Here is a 21,322-nt window from a genome sequence, read left to right as displayed (position 1 = left end):
CTATTCCTTAATGACCGAGTTGAGTTTTAAACAAAAGTGCCATTAAGATACCATTAGTTTGGTGAAGCTGGCGTCAACAGCTCCAGGTAATAAGGGGGTGTCTCTGTCCAAGGGCATGTGGACAGCATTTGTAATTCAGCCTGCTGTGGGTCAGTTCCATACCCATGACAGCCTGTGGCAGCAGTCTGTGATTTCCTCAGTTTGCTGGTTCAACCAGCACAACTTCTAAAATGCAGACGGGGAGAGCTCCAACTTTACCAGCATTTCTCTCACGTTGAGGGAAAGCATCTTTTTCTTAGAAACTCCATAATTAGAAGATTTGACTCTCAAACTTGATGCTTGTGTTTGCTGAAACAGCAATTACTTCTGTGATGAAATGTTTTAAGCAGTGTATGCTCCTGAGCGCAGGAGCTGCTGCTGCGCTGTGCCAGGACAGAACTGCCTCTGCTAAGGGTGATTTTGGGGAGGCTTTTATGGCAAAACATTTTCAGCAAGTTAAAGAGAATCAATGCATGCAATGGGTTAACTGAAAAAAGGAAAGAAGCTGCTTTAGCTCTTGGCTGGAACAGAAGCATTGGCTATTAAAGAACAATTTGAACTTTCTTGACCAAGTTTCTATTTGTTTTATTCACTGGCAAAAAACAGACACAGAAACTGCAGAAAAATAATAGCCTAGTATCTTGTCCTGTTATCTTGCTTGCTACTTGAAATAACTGCTGCTAGTGGAAGGATGTTGTCCAAAAAAATGCCGTCTGTTTGAATGTACTTGTTCTGTGGGACTCCCCACACCAGGCAGTTTTCTAACAGCATGTGGTTAATTTTCCCTTGCACACTGCAGATAAAAGCGCCCATGGATACATAGAAGCCCATCCTTCGGTGAGTGTGGAAGGAACCTCTTACTATCATAGCATTTAAGAACTGTGGAACAAGCTGTGAGCTTTGCTTTTGTGATGGAGTGCCAGCCTTGCCGGCTGAATGACAGACAGTGCATTGTAGTGCTCTGCAGCAGCAGAGGAGGAATCACTGGCTGTTCCCTAACTTTCTCTTTAACATCCCTTAAACAGATGCAAGTCTGGTTTTGCAGACAGAAGATTGCTTGTTGTTCTTAGCCATGCTGGGATATGTAATTCACAACAATACACACAACTGTCTAATTAGCCCTTTTTAATTTAGTTTTAACAACTTAGAATCCATTTCTGTTAAGTTTTATGATTTAGCCTTAGTACAGCTGAGTGTGTGGCTGAATATGTATAAGGTTGTAATTGATATGGAACCGGTGAAAGGAAGTTTTAACTACTCCCCCACTCTAATTAACTCTGCCTTACCATAGCAATCCCAGAGATGTAGCCATGACATCCACATTAATATTGACCAGATTTATTAATGTTAATGTTAGTGCATTAAATAGCAAATGACTGAATGGGGATTGAGCCTTTATTTTCAGGTATGAAGCAACTTAATTGTAGGTCTGTGATTGCACAACAGAGAGTATGTATAATGAAAAGAAGATCATCTTTGTATATTCGCACGCTTCAGACATTCAATTGATGCCACTTTCATTATCTTTAATAAAACTTTAGTAAGCATTCCCAATAGCTTTTCCAGTGGGTATGGACCCATGGTAAATGCTGTGGTATTTTGTTCTAGCAGATACCGAGAGTGAGACAGGATGTCAGCTTTCAGACGTTACCAGCTCAGGTCTCTCCTGCAGGACGTCCCTTACTGGTATTTCTTACTGGACTAAATTGATGCCATTTTAAGGAGAACACAAATGAGATGTGCACATACAGAAGAGTGCCTTTGATTTGCTTCAGCTCCCCAAGTGGCTTGTTGTAGCCAGCTTTAAAGCACTTGATAAACACTGAACAAGGCGCTTTTTCAGTCTTTGTTTCACCAGCCCATTGTGACAATGTGATAGGACCCCCTGCTCTGAGTAGCTGGTGGGGGGAGATGCGCCTTGCTCTGAGAGGGCTGCATTCACCCTGGGTTATTGCTGTGGTCAGAAACAGGAAAACAGTTGAAAGATCAATGTGTTAACTTAGCACTAGGTTAAGAGGAGGATGGGGCTGAAGGAGCTTTGAAACGGTGAATTTGAGTCCTTTAGAAACAGGCAATACCCACGGGTAAAGTAGTAAAGAAGCAAACAGCCTTTCTCTCTTTCTCTCCAAACCCAAATTCCCAGCAAGATGCTGAAGGAGGCTTTGCACTTTGAAGTGTGTTAATTAACCAGCCAGTAGACACCTGTTAGCTTAATTACCTGTTACCATTTGTGCAGACACAATGCCAAAGCAATTAGCCAGTAACTGCATGGGATTTCTCGTGATAGATTCAAGTGTTACGTTCTGCGAAATCAGACTCTGAGCATGGGAAGGATTTAGTTGTTCTTAACAAAACGTGAAAACCACCAAGACAAATAAAAGACAACAGCACAGTAACGTGTAACCTTTAAGTTGTATTGTGCTGTGTGTAACTTGGAACTGCGGCCCAAAGGACTGTGTCTAGGCATGTGTCTAGGCTGGTTTCTGGTGTCTAAGCAGACTAAAGTTGTGTGCTTTAACAAACCTCTCAGGTGCAGAATGGTGACTGTCACTCGTGCTGCTTTCTGTCCACAGAGCACTAAAACAGCATCAGAACCCCCACTAGCTCCCTCTGTTTCTGAAGAAGAGGATGAAGATGATGATGAAGAGGAAGATGACAATGAACCTCCACCGGTTATCGCACCACGGCCTGAACATACAAAATCAGTAAGTCCAGCTTTGGTCAGCAGTGTGTTTGCTGTAATTCAGAGCTCTGTGTTTCTGATCAGACAGCACTTGCCATTCGTGAATGAAGATTGAGGGCTGGAGTCCTACCACAACCTAGTGCTTCACCCAAGCTGCTGACACTAGGAGGTTTGAACCTTCACATGGAGTAATGAGTTCCCTGTGATAGGGACTGTGGATTCATCTTAGTATCAGATCAGAGGTAGCATTGTCTCTTTTAATGCTACCGGTGTAGAAGTGAGCAGCTTTGTCCAAAGTATCTGTGTAGGCTGTCTTGTCATCAGTGGAGAGAGTGGTCATCAGATGCAGTTCACAGCTTTTCAGGCTCCATGGCAGAAACTGTTGCCTGGAGGTGCCTGTTCCTCCCCACAAGCTATGCAAGTAGTTAAATGAACTGCTTAGGCTACACCTTCACTTTTACAAGACTGAAGGTTGAGGAGAAGAATCCTACACAGCTGTGCTTTGTAAAGAGAAGGTAGGTCTCTGATTGCAAGTCCTAATGGCCACTCTCTAAAGCTTGCAATACTGATGAGAAGTCAGTTCTGCAGTTATCATCAGAAAAGGGAAATGCTCCCTGCTTCTCTTCAGGCACGTACCAACTAAAGAGTCATATTGTTACTCATCAGAACACATGAGCATCACAAAAAAGGCTGTGGGGCCCTGCACACATCTATTTTTATATCCTTCCAATGCAGTAAGTTCATTGTTTCAGTTATCTTTCAGAAAAAACAATGAAAATTGTAAATGAAACTGGCTCTGAACTTGTGTTAAAGTGGCCTTTTGCTTCTTTCTGTTCAGTTTGAGCAGTGGACAGCAAACCCGAGCATTTTAAGAGCCTTGGATGTGGCCGAGGGCATCTTCCTAAGGGTTTGCATTTGAAATGTGATCTCAGGGGCATCTCTGCAAGCACCTTTCTGACACAGAATACTTTCTTGTCACAGATCTACACGCGCTCTGTAATCGAACCTGCCGCTGCACCAGCACCAGCTAAAGAAGCCACCACTCCCCAGCCTGAAAACTCAAACACAAGCACTTTGTACAGAAACACAGACCGGCAGCGAAAAAAGTCCAAGATGACCGATGAGGAGATCCTGGAGAAACTGAGTATGTGTCCTGGATTTCTTGCCTGATAAAGCAGTGTGCTGTATGCGTGTCTCAGGATTGCATGCACCAAATGTTCATCCTCGGTTCAGTGTCACAGAGTCACTTATGGTGCCCTATGCAAATTTAGAGGGAGTAAGAGAGCACTTTGGATGTTCCTTCTGCCTCTGAGGGCAGCGAACAGTGGGTTGGATTTGCCTGAGCTTCCTACTGTGCTAAAGGCAAAAGCAGAGATTGTTTCTGGTTGAGCAGAGGGCTGTGATCTAGTGAACTCCTGTGTGCTAATGGCCAAATGGAACAGGAAATTTGGGTGCCTAAGTTCTCTTTAGACTCCTGAAGTGTAAAGAGAATTTTCTTGGAGCCGGAATGCTTTGCAGAAATCTGTTGGGTTTATTTGTTTGTGTTGGGGGGTTTCTTGTACCAGTAGACAGCCAGAACACTCAGCTGATTCTTTAGCCTCAAGGAGCTCTCATGCCCCAGATATTCTGTTGGTGTCATTTCTATGATAGTTTTTCCTACTTTTACTAGTATATCAGAGTTAGAAGAATCCTGTGTTTCTGTCAGAACTCTTTTGAAGCTGATACCGCGGATAGAGAGGAAGAGGTGTTTTTAATGTACTCAAAAGAAAAACAACTTTGATAACAATCCTTATTTCATTTCTTAGCTATGTGCTTATAAAGATGTATCAGAGATACGTTTGTGTGGTGTGATTGGGTGAAACTGCACTGCAGGCATTTCTCAGGAGCCAGTCTCCAGCGCATCCACTGTGTATATTCCTCACATACATGGCACTTTGTCATAGCTAATTCCCAGCCAGTTAATACTGTTAGAATCCTAACCGTTGGCCCCAAAGCCCTGTGCAGATCATGCTCTAGGAAAACACTAGGAATCAAGCCCTTTGTGATTCTGCAGTACAACTAATTTACTCTGCTGCTTGCACATAATAGCTGCCAGTGCTACGCTCCCAGATGATAAATTGTTGGGTTCGTAACGTAGCCCAGTTTACTCTGTGTCTACCATTAACTGTTAGGACAAGAAGTGGATTGATCCATGCCTCCTTGTGTTTGATCTCAAAGCCAGTAATGGTCTGTCTTTAATGGGGGCAGCTGTTTGTAAAGGGGTGCAGTCTGGCTGCGGCTTCTTCTTAGTGGCTGTCAACGCTTGTTCTTGCGCTACGTGAACTGTTTTGTTATACCTGCCCCTGCCACTGATGGCTGCTCTGGCTGCAAAGGCTGAAGCCCTCCTTAGCTGTGAGATTTCAGCTGCTTGGGTAGAGTTTTTTGTACCCTTAGCAGGTTGACAGGACTATAAAGAACTGAATCTCTCTGCTGTTAGAGAGTATCCAAGGGGTAAGTTCAGTAGCTTTATTTGAGGGCACAATGAAGTAAATTCCAGAGCAGATAAGTTACCTGCAGGTATGTCAGCTTATAAAGGGAGGAATTACAGCTTCTGCAGCCAAGGATAAATGTTTGAGGCAGGCTTCCACCATGAGATCTGCAGGTAGCCTGCGCACATGAACCCAAGTGTGCCTGGCATTGCTCAAGCGTGTGTGTCAGCCAGATTAGGACTGAGCCCTGGAGTTATTGTGGGTTATGTATTTGGAATGTTACATGCTTTCATGCTTTTTCTTTCTTATGAATTTGATACCAAGTGAGCGAGGTCTGAAGCTCTGCCTTGGGCAAACTGTGATGTGGACAATGAAAATCTTTTTGTGCTTTCATGAAGCTATCTGGAAACAGGGGTGATGCTTTTTTGTTAACAGTCCTGGGCTGATTAGCCTGTGTGGTGGTTGGGGTTTTCTCTGTTTTGGTTTAACTCTTATGACTTCTCCACCTGCCTGCTTCCCCCACAATTGATTTTTATACTTCAGGAAGATGTCCTCTGCCCTCTTTCATCTTCAGTTGCTTTCATAATTCTGTTCTGCTGGAAATAACCCTGGTTTTTTTAGAACCACTTTCATTGCAAGTTTTACTGGGGAGCAAAGCCTGTAATACTGAGATAAGATCAAACAGAATTCTGCCTGTAATGAAATCACGAATATGTCCCACTGTAATTATAAAACACAAGTGGCCCAATTCTGCTTCTTATCCACTTAATTTAGGACTTGATAAAGGAAAGTGCTTAAAGACATCAAAATGGCTGATAACGTGTATCTTTTGTCCAGAGTAGGGAGTGCTGCTCTGAACTGCAGCCACGTACCAGTCACTTTGTTGATTTTAGTGCTGTCGTATTAGAATGTGCATTGGCTTAAGCACAGGAAACCAGCTACAAACAACTAACTCATGAAGCAACTACTCCAGCCTTGAAGAAAAACTCCAGAATTCTGACCTGCAAAATCGGTGGCAAATTTGGAAAATTCGATTTCAAAATGCTTATTCTGCAGTCTTGCTCTTTATTCTTTACTAACACAAACTTCCTTGAACTTCTCTGTCTGTTCGGGTAGACACCCTCTCCATTAACTAGCTGAAAATAGCACCTAGGCTGAGGCTGGCAGCACAGTGTTGTTTTCCTGTTGTCCAGCCCAGCGCAGGGTTATGGCTGTGTTTGTGTCAGTACTGCAGAGTCTGCTGGGGCTGTGCCACAGTGAGCACTCCTGATGTTCCTGCAGTGCCAGGGAAGAGGAGTGAGTGCCATGCGGCAAAGGAAGCCTCTTCTCCCACAGCTCGCATTGGGGATCTTGCCAAGGCCAGCAATGTTCTTTTAGCAGGGAGTGTACCAGATGGTGCTGATGTCCTGTCTTCGTGCCGTGCTGGCAGGCAGTATTCCTGGCCAGGCATCCAGTCAGATGCCCATTTGGATGCTAAAGCCCTCTGCTCCAAAGAAATGGCCTGGACGGGGGGGGGAGAGGTATTTGTTACTACTTACAGCAAATGGTGCATCACCTAGTTTTGTTTTGGATGCACAAGTGGACAAATAAGTGTGTGTGATACAGGAATAGTGCCAGATCAGTCAAACAAAATATGCTGTGACACACTGGAAGTCTTTCCTCCTTAATTAATCTTCAGGTATTTCAGTGATGTACCTTCCAAGTTAAATCTTTAGAAGTCACTCTCATTGAGCCATCACCTTAGGCTTCATCGTTTGTACTTGATCTGGGAAGCCACCAGACCAGAAAAAACAATATTGGTTTTGTGCTTATTCCCTCAGATTTGAGCTTATCAGGTTTTGGCTCTCACGTTTGATAAACACAGAGCAGCGAGTGCTTTAATTGCAGCTTTCAGGGGCACACGAGCTCCATGGGGCCGATGGACCCGGAGTGCTGCACGCCTGGCGCTGGGCAGGCCGGCTCTGCCTTCCCGCTGCTCCAGCGCAGAGCTGCCGGGAGGCGGCAGCACCCGGGCCGGCCTGGCTTGGCTTTGCCTGAGCCGCGGCACCTGCACTCCTCACACTGCAGCAGCTCCTCTGTGCAGCTCTGTGTGTGTGGGTAACGCTGGTGCCTCGGGAGTCCTGGTACCCGTCACGGCTGTGTGTGCCTGGGGAGATCCGCGTGTGTGCGCTGCTGAGAGTGCAAGTCAGGTGTGAGTTAGTGAGCTGGGTCAGGTTGAAGACAAGCAGTGTGGTTCTTAACATGGCACGGACAGGGTCTTCCTCAGAACCCGGTAAGAAATGGTGAGGGTCATAGTTCTTAAGGCCCCATAATTACTCATTATAACATAATCTTTGAAAACACAAAGGCATTCTTATGGCAAAGTGCCGAGAGGTTGAGAAGATCCCCTCCTGGAAACACTTTGCAGTATTCTTCCTGTTCTGAAAATGGCACCTGATGGTAAAAACTGATTCCAGAACACAAGGTGCATTTAATCTTCTGAACTATTAAACCTTCTCTTGAATCACACACGGTATTTATCCATAAAAGCTTTGTTGTTCCAGCTCTCATTAATGTTTATAGTCAACAAACACTTGCATTGGTACCTGTTCTTTTCTGACAGTGCTCTTGTGAATGATTCTCCACGTTCTTAGTCTCCTAAGGACTAACTCTCCAAAGGACTGTAGAAAATCAGTGTTTGTGGAGGCCATCTGTGCCATGGAGCTGCCTGTGGGGGTGTTACCCAACTGACTACAAAGAGTTCACAACCCCAGAGAGTGGAGCTGCAGTTCTGATCTGCTGGAAGTGGTGTCTTCATTTTAAGTGAGCATCTTTGTTTCTTTCAGGGAGCATTGTGAGTGTGGGAGATCCTAAGAAGAAATACACTCGATTCGAGAAAATTGGCCAAGGGTAAGTCCAGTCCCAGTTACTTCCACAAAAATGTGGGCTGGGTATTTTGCTGGTGTCACATCAAGCATGAAATCAGGCAAGCTCCAAACATGGTCAGTGATGGGGATGATATCCACATCGTTTATCCTAAAGAAAAAAGTCATCACAAAGGTAATGAAACGGGATGATCAGGAGGAACCAGGCTGCTGCATGGCTAGGGTCAGCAGGGCTGGGCTGAGATGTAGTGCCTTGAATGGGTGCTGATGGGCTTACTGATGGTGCCAGTTCCTGCCCACCCCTGCACTGTATGTGTATAGTTATGTCAAAGGCATGAGTAGTGTTGGAAGTGGGTAGTCTTTAGTAGCTGCTAATAAGAGCACTGCAAGGCAGCAAGAGACATGGCTGCTCGGACTGCCGGCAGAGAGCAACTTTGTACATAAGGAAAAGCAGCTTGTCCAGCATGTAGCACCTCATGGCCTCATAGGGCAGGTAAGTTAATGAACAGTGTGAGGGCTTTACAGGCACTCTGCAGTGAGCAGTAGTCAGAAGGGCTGTGCTGAAGAACAGGTCAGCTTCAGTGCTGAGTTTCTGGTTTGTCATCAGTCTCCAGTTGAGGACTTAACACGCTGCTGACGCCGGAGGGAACTTGGTTAACTTGTGCTTGATAAAGAGGCTGTGTTTGCTCAGGCAGTGTTAGCTCTTGCTAGAAAGACAAATGAGTACGGAGCCAGGAGCAGCCTGGGTTCAGGCTGGTTTTTTAACTTGTACTGCACTGCATCACAGTGACACGGATCTAATTGTGGGCCCTGGTACTTGCCTAACTGCATTAAACCCAAGATGCTACAGAAGCTTTTAAAAGGTAGATACAGATCGGGAATTGCAGTTGCTTAGAAGTAAAAGTTGGTAATGCACAATTGGAGCCCCTGCAATTAATTCACAGCTTTACTTAAATTACTCACCTTTATCTCAGCTCCTCGCAGATGGCCTGGAGCAGAGCAAAAGCATCCTAATTTAAATAGCTGGTTTTAAATGAACTCTGATAGGACTTTGCTGAGGAGCACAGCATAACATTAGCGAGTCTGAATAAATGGTGTTGGCTTTTTATGAAAACAAATTGGATTAATCTCGACAATTAGTCATAGGAAAATGCATTTGCATTTATATTAAAAGAATACATAGCGTGCCCAATGAGAACACTGTTCTCAACACACACAGTCTCTGTGCCTGTTGAACTGCAATGCTTCACAAGTATTTGAGCCTGCAGGTAAAGAGGCCAGGGATCACCTCAGAATGAGCAAACTGATGTTGGCATTTTCAGTCAGTGGGACACTTGCCGGATGCATGTTCCAAGAATTCCCACCCTGGCCTCACTGCCCATGCGGATACGGACTTAAATGATGGCAGTGTAAAACTATGGTTTAGCCCAGAAGGAAACCCCATGAGGGTTTACAAGCCCCAAGCTGCTTTTAAACCCAGAAGGATTTCCTCTGATGGTGCCTTTTCCAGCCCTTCACATGATTACAGGGGAAGAACCTCTTTCAACAAGAGGCAGATGGCAAGCAAACCCCCATGCTGTCTGGTCTGCAGGTGAGCGCACCATTTGCTGCTGGTGGCTCTGCAACACAACTGATGTCTGCCACAGAGCAAAGCATCAGCACCATGAAGAGTCCTTCATGTGTCTGCTAATGGAAGCAGCTGCTGATGGCTCTTGACACACACACAGAGAAGCTGTCTGGGGATCCTTTCAGTAGGTGTCCATGTGTGTGTGAAACCGTATCTCCCTTAACCTGCTGTAGCTGTGACCTCACAGGACAGCTGGAGAGCTTTCCTTTGTGTAACCCACAGCCACGAAAAAAGGGGAAGAAAAACCCCAAACCAAAGCAAAACTGGTGAAAATGGAGAAAGAATAAACGTAGAGCTCACCTTCAGTGTTGAGCTATAATAATTTAGTTCGAGGTTTGCACGAGCCCTTTTTCTTCATGTTGGACATAGTTTTATCCTGGGTACTCTGCATTGCAGAGGGTGCTGCGCTGCTGGTTGAAGGAACAAAGGTATTTTTATTTATAAACACTCCAGGCAGCAGAGATCTGGGCTTGTGTTCACCCATAGGGACTAAACTGCTTCTCCTTTCTTTGCTGCTGTTTTGTTTCTAGGGCATCGGGAACTGTTTATACAGCAATTGACATCGCCACAGGACAAGAGGTACGTGCCAGCAGCCCCGGCAGAGTTTGCAGATATTTGGGGCTTTCCCCTGTGGTACAAACTGTGGATGGGGCTTTTGGGTGCCAGTACATCTGTACTGCAAAGGTATAAATACCTCTGAAGCACAGACTGGTGTCAGCCTGCAAAATACATCTTCTGCTAAGGCTGTTCCTCCTAAGCGCGGACTGGTGTCAGTTGGCAGAATACATCATCTGCCGTCTTCAGCTTTGCTGTGGAAGCTCCTTAAGGGGAATGTGTTTCTGTGCCTCAGTAGCTGAACACTTCCCGTGGCCATCAACTTTCCAGCAACCATTACACTGAGGTATTGACAAATGCAAATTCCTTGGGGGTGTCCTGCTCCCCCTGGAAGCAGTAAGAGCCTTGGTGCTCTCTGCTTGGGTGAAGCATCAAGAGAAATGCTTCACCCATAGCTTTTAAGGCCAATTATAATAGCATTATGTTCTGACTTACATACTATATTTTACTACATACTACATTTACAGCATAAAATCTACCTTTGGACCTGGCCATAGATGGGTTAGCAATACAAACAGTAAAATCTAAAGCTCTGTCATAAAGCGAGGCTTCAGGAGAGCAAATGGGGTGGCCACAGGCTCTCCTGTTGCTATAAGGAGTGAATAGGTTCATTACATAGTGTAATTTCAGACAGACTTTGTCCTTATTCACAGCCAGAAAGGATGCAGGGAGGAAGTGGTATCTTTCAGAGAAGGATATATAATTAAGACAGTAGCTGTGTCTTAATTACTAAATATATTAATGCATCAGCTAGCTGATGGAGGCTGCCAGCGTTCAGTCCCAGTTAATCACAGGTTCAGGCAGCAGTGCTATTTAGCATTTTTTCCATTATATGTTTTGCCTTCGAAGTATAATGTGAGACCTAATTAAGGAGAGCTCATGTTTAGCACGCAATTTTGTGTTCAGTCATACTGACACTAGTTGACACACACACACTGACAAATGAGAAGGTGTGTATCAAGAGCAAAGAGCTCTCCTAAACCATACAGCCGTGTTTAGGTCCAGTGGCAGTGACAGCCCTTTACAGCCCACAAACTGGTCACAGGGAAGTGGGGGCCAGATATTAAGTAGCCACAGGGCCACATCTCCCCCTGAGGTGTGTGTTGGGCAGGAGGTGCTGGGAGCCCTGGGGAGGGTGTGTTTGCAGTCTTGGCTGGAGCTGGGTGCCAGGGAGGGAAGTTGGGCTGAGCCCAGAGGGATGGGGCTGGCAGAACTGGGCTCGGGAGGGAGGCCAGGAGGAGAAGCTCAACTGGAGACTGTGGGAGATGGGACCGGGCAGAGGCAGGATGGCTGCAGTGGTTCAGAGCAAAATGGATCATATTGGCAATAAATTATGTCTTAGAGAATCCTATTGCTCTTTGGTGCTACAACTTAAGATTTCTGATTTACCATTTCTGGCTGTCACCGATACATTTGGATCTTACTGGTAGTTTCTCATCTACCTGCAGTACTGCACTTTGTAACTGAGTCTGCAAGGGACCTAAGAGCCATAAGCCCTGCTTATAACCCTGGGGTTATCCATAAAATACCATAGAATGGATTAAACTTTTTTTGATCCAGAAAGTATTTGCAAATCCAAACTGTGTTGAAGAATGTTACTTAGAATTGCAAAACCCAAACGGAACAAGTTGGGAAGTACTAGGACTGGTTGTGGGGTAACCCTAGCGATCTTTTCAGTGTGGCATTTTATACGAATGTGCGTGTGTTTTGTGTGTGCAGTCAGGTGTAGCAGCAGTAGCTGACATCATGATCAAAAATCAGGGACTTGCAGAAGTATTTACCTGCTGGCTTTAGGTATTTTCACAGTAGCAAAATCGCGTCCTGCTTGCAAATGCATGAATAACAATAGTGGTGATAAACTAAGGCTGTTTGAGAGCGTAGCTCCAGAGAGTGGTGTTAGAGACTGGTGGTTAAGAGTTTAAAGACCCTTTTTATAAGGCAAAATGTCAATGGCCATGTGTCCTGCACCACCCAGGCCACAGAGAAGCAGGGTGTTGTAATGTAAGTTCCTAAGCTCTTACTCCATATAACAAGAAAGTTTGGCACAGCTCTGCTACGTCATTCCAAAGCCACTCTCTCCATGTTCATTCTGACCTCGTGCAACGGACTACTCAAGTTGATGATTTTCAATGTCGTTTTAGGTGGCCATAAAGCAAATGAATCTCCAACAGCAGCCCAAAAAGGAACTAATTATTAATGAAATCCTGGTCATGAGGGAAAATAAGAACCCCAATATCGTTAACTATTTAGACAGGTAAGTAAATGGTGTTGGACAGTGGCATTATCACGTGCATGTTCATTTACGTACTGCAAGGCAGACATGAAAAACCCCTTTTGGATGCTGGCAGCAAATCGATCTCTTTATTATTTATCTACTATTTAGTGTGTGGGAGGAGATCGCACTTTGTCTGCATTAATCTCTTCTGGCAGCTGTAGTTTGAAGACTGTTCTCAGAAACCTGGATCAGCTGGATCTTTATAAAACAACAGCCTCTAGTTTCACTGCCTCCGAGTTGCTTTATTGGGTGGCTTTGGTTTACTGTTTTTTTTTAAAGTTGATAGTATTTTCTGTGTCTTATGATGAGTGCTGATAAATCATCTTAGAAATGATTTTCCTTGGGCTATTCCCGCTATTTTCCATGGCTGTGGATGCCAGGAAGACTGGGTTCTTGTTTCCAGAAACATGTAATTTGCCAGTTTTTAAACCGTTTTTCCTGTTTCTGAATGTATTTTATGTAAGGTTTTCCAGAGTGCTGACCAATTTCTGTCCTCAGTGGTACACACCCTCCTACCATGGACACTTTGAGAGCTGTGCTGCCTTGTTCCTGGAGTAAATCATGGAATTTATGTGTTAAGATGATGAACCAAATGATGTGATAATCTGTGCAAGATTTATCTGTGCCATTGCCAAACTGCATTTTTTCACTTGTTTGCCATCTAGGACGTCTTATTTCTCACTTAATGTGCTTTCTGATTTAGACTGCACAGCTTCTAAGTACTGTATAGGCTATCAGGAATGAGCTGGAAACACAACTCAGCTGTAGTCTTTTGCATAAGGTAACTCAGCTTTGCACATTCATCTCAGTGCTGCTGTGTTCTTCTTCCAGCTACCTGGTGGGTGATGAGCTCTGGGTGGTTATGGAGTACTTGGCTGGCGGCTCTTTAACCGATGTGGTTACAGAGACATGCATGGATGAAGGACAGATAGCAGCTGTCTGTAGGGAGGTAAGGGATCCTACACGTGCTTCCATTTACTCGCACAGGATGGTACTTTTAAACAGATGGTAAGAACATGAGTGATACCTTGTTCAGAGCTTTGTTTCTGTGTTGCTTTAGTAATAGGGAGAAGAAAGAACTTAAGTGAACTGCCTGCCAGTATCACTGCACTTACTATACTCTGTTATTATACTCATATACTGTTACTGTACTGTCTCTTTTTTAGTTCTATTCTCAACTTTGCCTCTTTAAACATTTGTCTGGAGCACATCTCTACTGCATTCCTTGCCTGTAAAAGCAAACATGCTGGTGGCAGAGTTTTAAAACAACAGCAAAGAAAAATAGAGGCTCATTTATCACAGTCCTCAGCTTAAAAGGAAAGCATTCCTCCCAAAAAGGTGTTTGATTCTGAAAAATTACTAACATGCTATTTCCAAATCTGCTGTAGAGCCTAACAATAAAACCTTTGTCATGCAGCCTCCAACCTGAAAGTGATCCACTTCATACTAAAGGAAGGGAATACTCTTTGGCAAACAATAGTTTCTCATGTGGATGGAGATAGCACGTTCACTGCAGCAGCAGACATTCTCTCTGTGCTTGCAGGGGATAGTCTGTAGCAATAATTGACATTTCTCTTTCAAAAGCTAATATGCCTTCATTTAGAAAGTTATTACTCAGCCAGTTGGTGCAGCACGGTGTTCCTCTTGACAGCACAATGTTCTGCCATTAGTCACAATTCATCTAGAAATTCAATCTTTTGGAGCCATTTCCTTTCTTGTGTGATGAACTCAGGTCATTAATTTTCACCCTCCTGTTTCTTTTTTGTCTGTCAGTGCCTGCAAGCGCTGGACTTCCTTCATTCAAACCAAGTGATTCACAGAGACATCAAAAGTGACAATATCCTTCTCGGAATGGACGGCTCTGTCAAATTGAGTAGGTATTCTTGGCCAGGCGCAGCACTCCCAGGATGTGGCGTGGGGCTGCTTTTGACTGACTGCCAGTTACCCAAAAGCGATGCCTGTGGTAGCGCATTAACCACTGCTGCAAGCTAAGAGCACAGTTCCAACATGCAGAGAGGTATAGGAGGGAAAAAGGTGTTAAGAGTAGCTTTGGTTTGTGCGTGTCCTTGTCGAAGGGAGGGAGTTACAGTCTCCAGCCTCAGGTGAATCAAAGCCACTGTGTGAAACTGGCCTAAAGTGGCCAGTTCAGTGTTTCCTTGGCTGCAGCGCTGACTGAACAGGGCACGGCTCCTTCTCCAGAGAGACTCAGCAGCGTGTTCTCAGCCATGTAGTGGGGCTTTCTTTTGCTTCAGTCTGCCTTTAACAATACTTGTTTTTCCCATCAGCTGATTTTGGTTTCTGCGCTCAGATCACCCCTGAGCAGAGTAAACGGAGCACAATGGTCGGGACTCCTTACTGGATGGCACCAGAAGTGGTGACAAGGAAAGCATACGGCCCCAAAGTGGACATCTGGTCTCTTGGGATCATGGCAATAGAAATGGTGGAAGGAGAACCTCCGTACCTTAATGAAAATCCTCTCAGGGTAAGGTGCAAACAAAACCAGATACCTCTCTTTCTAATCTGTCCCATGCTTTGTATCCATGAGACAGGATCCCAGTCCCATCAGCTCCACCAAGAGCTTCTGAAAATGTCACTGGAATGTACCAGCGTATCCAGTAGTTTTGGTTACATCCATGGGAGAACCTCAGAGGAGAAGGGAGCTGTAGCCAGTTCAGAAATGTGCCATTTTTGCCTTCAGTTGTGCTTGAAATTTCTCACATGGTTTTTGAACTCTGAGCTGCATCTCAATGGCAGGAATTGCTCAGCAGCAGGTTTCCCCAGTTGGGGAACTTTCCTGAAGAGCATTTCAGCTGTATCTGTGAGCAGAGCAGACTCAGAACAGTGCTGATGGCTTACCTGAGCCTTCCCCAGAGTGTCACTGGTTATAGGAATGCCAGAATTACTCATTACCAAAAACATTTCTAAAAGTACGTTTTAGCAGGGATATTTGCAGTAAACTGATGCATTTTTAATGTTTTGAAGTTTTCCCTTTTATCCTGATTCCTTAAAATGACTTTTCCTGCCAAAGAGAGAACCCCATAGTTAATATGCTTCCATAGAAGACCCTTGTGGAAAAAAAATGCATTTGCCTTGTATAAGGCAGCAAATGCACATGAGGAGAATTAGCATTACTGGTCTGGATGCTGGAAATTCCCAGCTTCCCTAACCTCAGGTGTGGATGAGGGCTCCTGGAGAAGCCTCGGGTTAGAAAGAGAACTGAATTTCTGACCTGACCAAATTCCTGTTCAGCTCTTCCTCCCTTTAGCCAGATTATTTGAGATGCTCTCTTTCTCCATACATGGCTCATCTCCTGCTGAGGTTAAGATCACTTTGAACACTTACTGCTGCAAGGCACCTTCGGGTCTGAGGAAAATAGCAGTACATTAAAATCGGGCATCTCAAGTCAGTACTATCTGTATTAGCTTCTGGACGCTTCCTCAGAGGTTGCTACCCCTGAGGTAGGAACAGTGAAGAGCTTGTGATGGACTGCCTGAAGTTCCCCAGTTGTCAGGTAGTTTTATTAAGGTAAATCAACCCCAACAGGGACAAGATCCATCCACTACTGTACATGGAGCAGAGGCTTCAGTGAGAGGTTTCAGCTGCATCCAAACAGGAGAGCTTATAAGCAAGCCCTGTTTTTATAGCTGAGTTGTTTAGCTGCTGGCACACAGGGGTGGTTGGTTTAATAGGCACATGTAGACCACATTCAGGGTATTCTGCAAAGCCTGGAAACAAAAAGATGCTCTTTCATTTTTATGAATGATTGTTTTAATAAAGGAAGGCGTGCAGGAGCTGCAGTTACTGACACTAAATACATGAATAAATTATAAGGGCAATAAGGGACCTTAATCACAGAGTTAACAGCAGTCTTGATGCAAACACATTTGTGTTTGTGTGTGTAGAGCAGACGTGTCCCATGTTCCTCAGGTTCTTTCCAGCCTCACAGAAATGAACCGTTTTCCAGCCATGAGTGTCCTGGATATTTCTGTGATGGTATTTGTTTTTTCTCACTGTGATTTTCTTCCATCAGGCGTATGCCTGGGGCCTGAGGGGCAAACACTGGTGTGATAAATATCCTTTGAAATGTAGGTTGGACCTCCCCATTTCCAATTTAAAAAACCCAAACCCTCAGCATTTCTGTTTGCTTTTTCATTTATTAACCACAGCACATCAGTTTCCTTCAAAACTGGAGCATGTTTTCCAAATGCTTTGGATCTTCTACAGTTTCAGGCTTCTAAATCATCTGTATATTGTTCTGCCGTGTATCTGGGTGGCCTGGATAACTTTAGGATATCGTTTTCACAGACTGCAGCTATAATTGTGTGCCAAATCCTTTCTTCTTTCTTGGTATGTTAAACAAATCAATGAGCTTATTGCCCCTTTGCAGCTACTGCAAACACTCGTTTCCTTTGTACTGCTCGTGTTTTTCTTTGCTGGCTATATCACAGGAAACCAAAAGATACATAAGAAGGCGCTTTAGCTTCTCGTAGACCTCTTTCTGTCATCCTAGAAGTATGTAAAAGGTTCAGTTGCAAGCTAAAGATGACTCTTCCTCCTGATTCATGTGCTGTGGAGAAACAAGCCACTAAAAAGAGCTCCATTTGTCCTGGCACTCCTCGTTCACAGTCAGGTGAATGCGGCTGGAATAAAATCTCCAAGGTTGACATTGGTGCTGCTTTACCACAGGAGAAGTAGCATCCCTTAAGTAGCACAATTTAAGAGTGGTGAGGACAACCCTGCAGCTCGGGTCAGCTGCAGATGGACAGCAGGACCAGAGTGATGCTGTGATGTTAACGTTGTGGGAAAAGTAAAGCAACTGCCTTTTATTGTTTTACTCCAGGATAGTTCATTTGCTTTTTCAGGGTTGGAAATCTTCCTGTGTATTTAAGAGGATGACAGAGTCAATTTGGTCACAATCTATTTAAACGCCAGTCATACAGAGCTGTCATTATCATGCACGCATTTCTATGGAAGACTCCTGGGCCTATTTCTGTTCTTACTGCTGTGTATTTGAAACACATTCTGTGAGTTTAACTAGTTCAGAATTATTTACTTGTGTTTCTAAGTAACATGTTGCAAAGCCGGAAGGGACTGATCTCTCCAGCTTCTCAGCGTGTTAGACCGTGGTTACAAGTGAACCAGGCTGGATAATGCTCACCCTGTGTTTCGCAAATCTACATTGTAATTCCTGGGCAGTGGAATATCAGGAGGCCTTGCTCAGATTCATGAGCACTCCTGGGAGTGAGCATCTGTGGCTTTGCTTAAGAAACTTCAGCTTCGATTAGGCTAGATGCTGTTGAGGAGGAGAAGGGCTTGACTTTCCAAATGTTTGGGTAGGCCTGTGTGCACAGATGGGCAGCTGGATGCTTGTGCACATCATGGAAGGGAATTCACAGAGGACTCAGCAAATACTCCCAATACTCAGGTAACATTTTATTTGGGGTTTGACGTTGTTCCAGCTCTTCTGTCTGTGAAGATGACCCTGAAAACATGAAATACGTGTAGCAGATCTAATCTTACCTTTAAAAACCAAACCAAAGTAAAACCCCCAAACCACACAACCAACCAAACCACCCCACCAAAACCCCAGCACCTTTCTAAACAGGGGTTTTGAGATATAAACTGCCCCCAGTTCTTCTCACTGGAAGCTTGCCTGGAACGTGAAGATTATAGCCCAAAGGCAACATGGTCTGTTCTGCCTCTTGCCTGTTTTTCCTGAAATACTTAGTGAACATATTTCTTTCATAGTCCACTTTCTCTATGCCACCAACCCTGAGCTTCCAATAACCAAACTGCCAACACCTCCCATTTCTTCCCTGACAGTTTCTGGAATAGGGACATCATTAATGTGTTTACTTGAGTATCCAAATTAGCACAGGGCTGCCATAGGGGCTGCCATAGGAATGGAGTTACTCATTTCTCTGCTTAGACCAGTAAGTTCTCTTTTACCACATAAGCTGACCTGGAATTTGGAGGCTGCTGAAAGGCGTAGTTGCAGGTGGCCCCTGTCTGCCCAGTTACACATTTTCTTCATATTTGTGGATTTAACTTAACGTGTGTGTGTTGAAAATGAGGTTCCAAATGTTTCTGTTTCTTTACCCAAGGAACAAGCTGATGGATATACTTTTCTTTTCATCCAGTGACCATTTTTATGAAGAACAGAGCAAGAAAACTTGGCTAGCTTTTGTTCCATGGAAGCTGTACTGCAGGGACCAGTGAGCACTGCAGAGACACATTTTTATGTAATAATCCTTTGAAATTACATAGTTGGACCAAATTCACTCTTTAAAATAGCCTGTAAAGCTAGTGTCAGTACTTAGAGGAGCAAAATGTGCTTTTGCTGATGTAGTTCTTACTAACTAGGTCAGGCAATGAAATCAGCTGTCAAGGCAGGATTGTTCTGATGTTGGAGTAGCTGTGGCTGCATCAGGGTTTTTTTGTTGGTATAGAAAAATCCTCTCTCACCTTCTGCCAGGGAAGAAGCTGCCACTGGAGACTGGACTTTAAAGTGGGGTCTATGTGAGGAGTTATGGATGTGAAAGACACAGGAGGAGTCTGGTGTTTCCTTCTTCCCTAGGCGCTGTATCTGATAGCTACCAACGGGACACCAGAGCTGCAGAACCCCGAGCGACTCTCCGCTGTATTCCGAGACTTTCTGAACTGCTGCCTGGAGATGGACGTGGACAGGAGAGGGTCTGCCAAGGAGCTGCTGCAGGTACAGTGCGAGTGGCTGGGAGTGACACAGCTCTACTGTGGGATGGCTTTTTGGAAGCTGAACTCGAAGGCATAGAATCATAGAATAGTTAGGGTTGGAAAGGACCTTGAGATCATCCAGTTCCAACCCCCTGCCATGGGCAGGGACACCTCACACTAAACCAGGGCACCCAAGGCTCTGTCCGACCTGGCCTTGAACACTGCCAGGGATGGAGCATTCACAGCCTCCCTGGGCAACCCATTCCAGTGCCTCACCACCCTCACAGGAAAGAATTTCCTCCTTATATCCAATCTAAACTTCCCCTGTTTAAGTTTTAACCCGTTACCCCTTGTCCTGTCACTACAGTCCTAATGAAGAGTCCCTCCCCAGCATTCTTGTAGGCCCCCTTCAGGTACTGGAAGGCTGCTCTATCAGTCTCCAGTGCTTTTCAAATAAAAAATGAAGTAGAAGCATAGAATGATTGGAGTTGGAAGGAACCTTTTAAGCTCATCTAGTCCAACTCCCTGCCATGAACAGGGACATCTTCAGCTAGGTCAGGTATCCCAGAGACCCGTCCAACCTGGCCTTGAATGTCTCCAGAGATGGGGCATCTACCACCTCTCTGGGCAACCTGCTCCAGTGTCTCACCACCCTCACTGTAAAAAATCTCTTCCTTATATCTAGTCTGAATCTGTCCTTCTAGTTTAAAAACATCACCTCTTGTCCTACCACAAGAGGCCCTGCTAAGAAGTCTCTGTCTTTCTTACAGGGCCCCCTTTGAGTATTGAAAAGCCCCGGTAAGGTCTTCCTGGAGCCTTCTTTTTTCCAGGCTGAACAATCCCAATTCTCTCTGCCTTTCCTCGCAGGAGAGGTGCTCCCTGGACCTGTTTTGTATTTTGATAGTATATTCAGTCCTGCTGTGCAGGTGCCAGCCAGCACAGGAAGGGCAGTGCATGGGCTGGATGAGGCACTACTCAACCCAGAGCTGAGCCCATCAGTGCTGTCACTTGCCTGCCTGCTCTTGGTGCTGGAAAGCTGTACCTCAGTGGCCTTCAGAACAACTCACAGGCCTACATTCTATTGGGATAAAAGTTTCTGCAAGATTCTGTAGTTCCCTGAGGAATGGCTCATGCCCCTCATCTTTTTTGACAACTGAAATAGTCCATGTCTTTAGAAAAATGGAATCTTAAGTATTTCAGGTTTCCTGAAAGGAACAAGGCCCTGGGACAGCAAACAGCATTCCCACAGTGCTGCCAGGGTAAACACCCCAGCAAGCTGAAGCCACCTTGATAAATGGATTAGGAGGATTATGGACCATGCTTGCCTGTGACAGCAGGGTCCTGAACACAAGGACGCAGGTGCAGATGGTCCCCGCAGTCCTATTTCTGCAAACTCCTGGTAACCAGAGGACAAACTGCTTGAGCCTGTGAGTAACTGTGTTTGGAAAGTAACAGTTCTTTTTTTTTCCTTTGGGCAGCATCCATTTTTAAAGTTAGCCAAGCCTCTCTCCAGCCTGACTCCTCTGATCATTGCAGCAAAGGAAGCGATTAAGAACAGCAGCCGCTAGCGCTCCAGGCCGGTCTCCCATGCCAGCTCAGAGCAGGACTGAGAACAGAGACTCTGTGAAACCTCAACTCTTGTGCTGCGGGACAGGATGGATGCACACACCAACGGTCACAGTCACGGAGGTAGGAGGGAGAACAACCCAGTCCCTCGAGGAGTAAAACTTATCATTTGTCTTCTTCCTGCTTTCTGGCTCCTTAATTTATTTTTAAGATGAAACAGGGCTTAAGACAGAGAGGTGATGACCGAAAATGCTTTGCTGCCTCCACCATTCCCAAGGTAAAGCAAATTCAGTTGGAAGATTCCCTTCCTTCTCACCCTGTGAATAAGCTGTACATTCTCTTTTAAATTGTCAGTTGTTTCTTAAAGACAGAAAGTCCCTTTTACGGGTTTTTTTTGGTACGGTTGGAATTGGAGAAGGTTCTCCTTCATTCATAAACTCCAGACTGCACTGCCTTTTGAATACAGCCCCCTCGCTGGTATTTGCCCAGTCA

At 44.9% G+C, this 21,322-nt stretch overlaps 1 protein-coding gene across 2 annotated transcripts in view; it reads left to right on the top strand.

Moving 5' to 3' along the window:
• PAK3 (p21 (RAC1) activated kinase 3) overlaps positions 1 to 21,007 on the top strand; it is a 117,236-nt gene extending 96,229 nt beyond the window's left edge. For both annotated transcript variants that reach the window (XM_057399448.1, XM_057399449.1), the window contains 11 exons: positions 839 to 876; positions 2,613 to 2,744; positions 3,704 to 3,866; positions 8,016 to 8,079; positions 10,212 to 10,260; positions 12,438 to 12,550; positions 13,403 to 13,520; positions 14,345 to 14,444; positions 14,857 to 15,053; positions 19,149 to 19,286; positions 20,743 to 21,007. In XM_057399448.1, coding sequence (XP_057255431.1) covers positions 839 to 876; positions 2,613 to 2,744; positions 3,704 to 3,866; positions 8,016 to 8,079; positions 10,212 to 10,260; positions 12,438 to 12,550; positions 13,403 to 13,520; positions 14,345 to 14,444; positions 14,857 to 15,053; positions 19,149 to 19,286; positions 20,743 to 20,832 — 1,202 coding nt within the window. In that variant the 3' untranslated portion in view covers positions 20,833 to 21,007. The remainder of the gene's footprint in view (positions 1 to 838; positions 877 to 2,612; positions 2,745 to 3,703; positions 3,867 to 8,015; positions 8,080 to 10,211; positions 10,261 to 12,437; positions 12,551 to 13,402; positions 13,521 to 14,344; positions 14,445 to 14,856; positions 15,054 to 19,148; positions 19,287 to 20,742) is intronic.
• Positions 21,008 to 21,322: the final 315 nt, after the last annotated feature.

This window comes from Pezoporus wallicus, unplaced genomic scaffold, assembly GCF_028554395.1.
Source record: "Pezoporus wallicus isolate ANWC-B61680 ecotype Strahan unplaced genomic scaffold, APGP_CSIRO_Pwel_v1 contig_13659, whole genome shotgun sequence".
Classification (NCBI taxonomy): Eukaryota; Metazoa; Chordata; class Aves; order Psittaciformes; family Psittacidae; genus Pezoporus; species Pezoporus wallicus.
The sequence above is the reverse complement of the archived record's forward strand: the minus strand, read 5'-3'. Positions and strand labels throughout refer to the sequence as shown.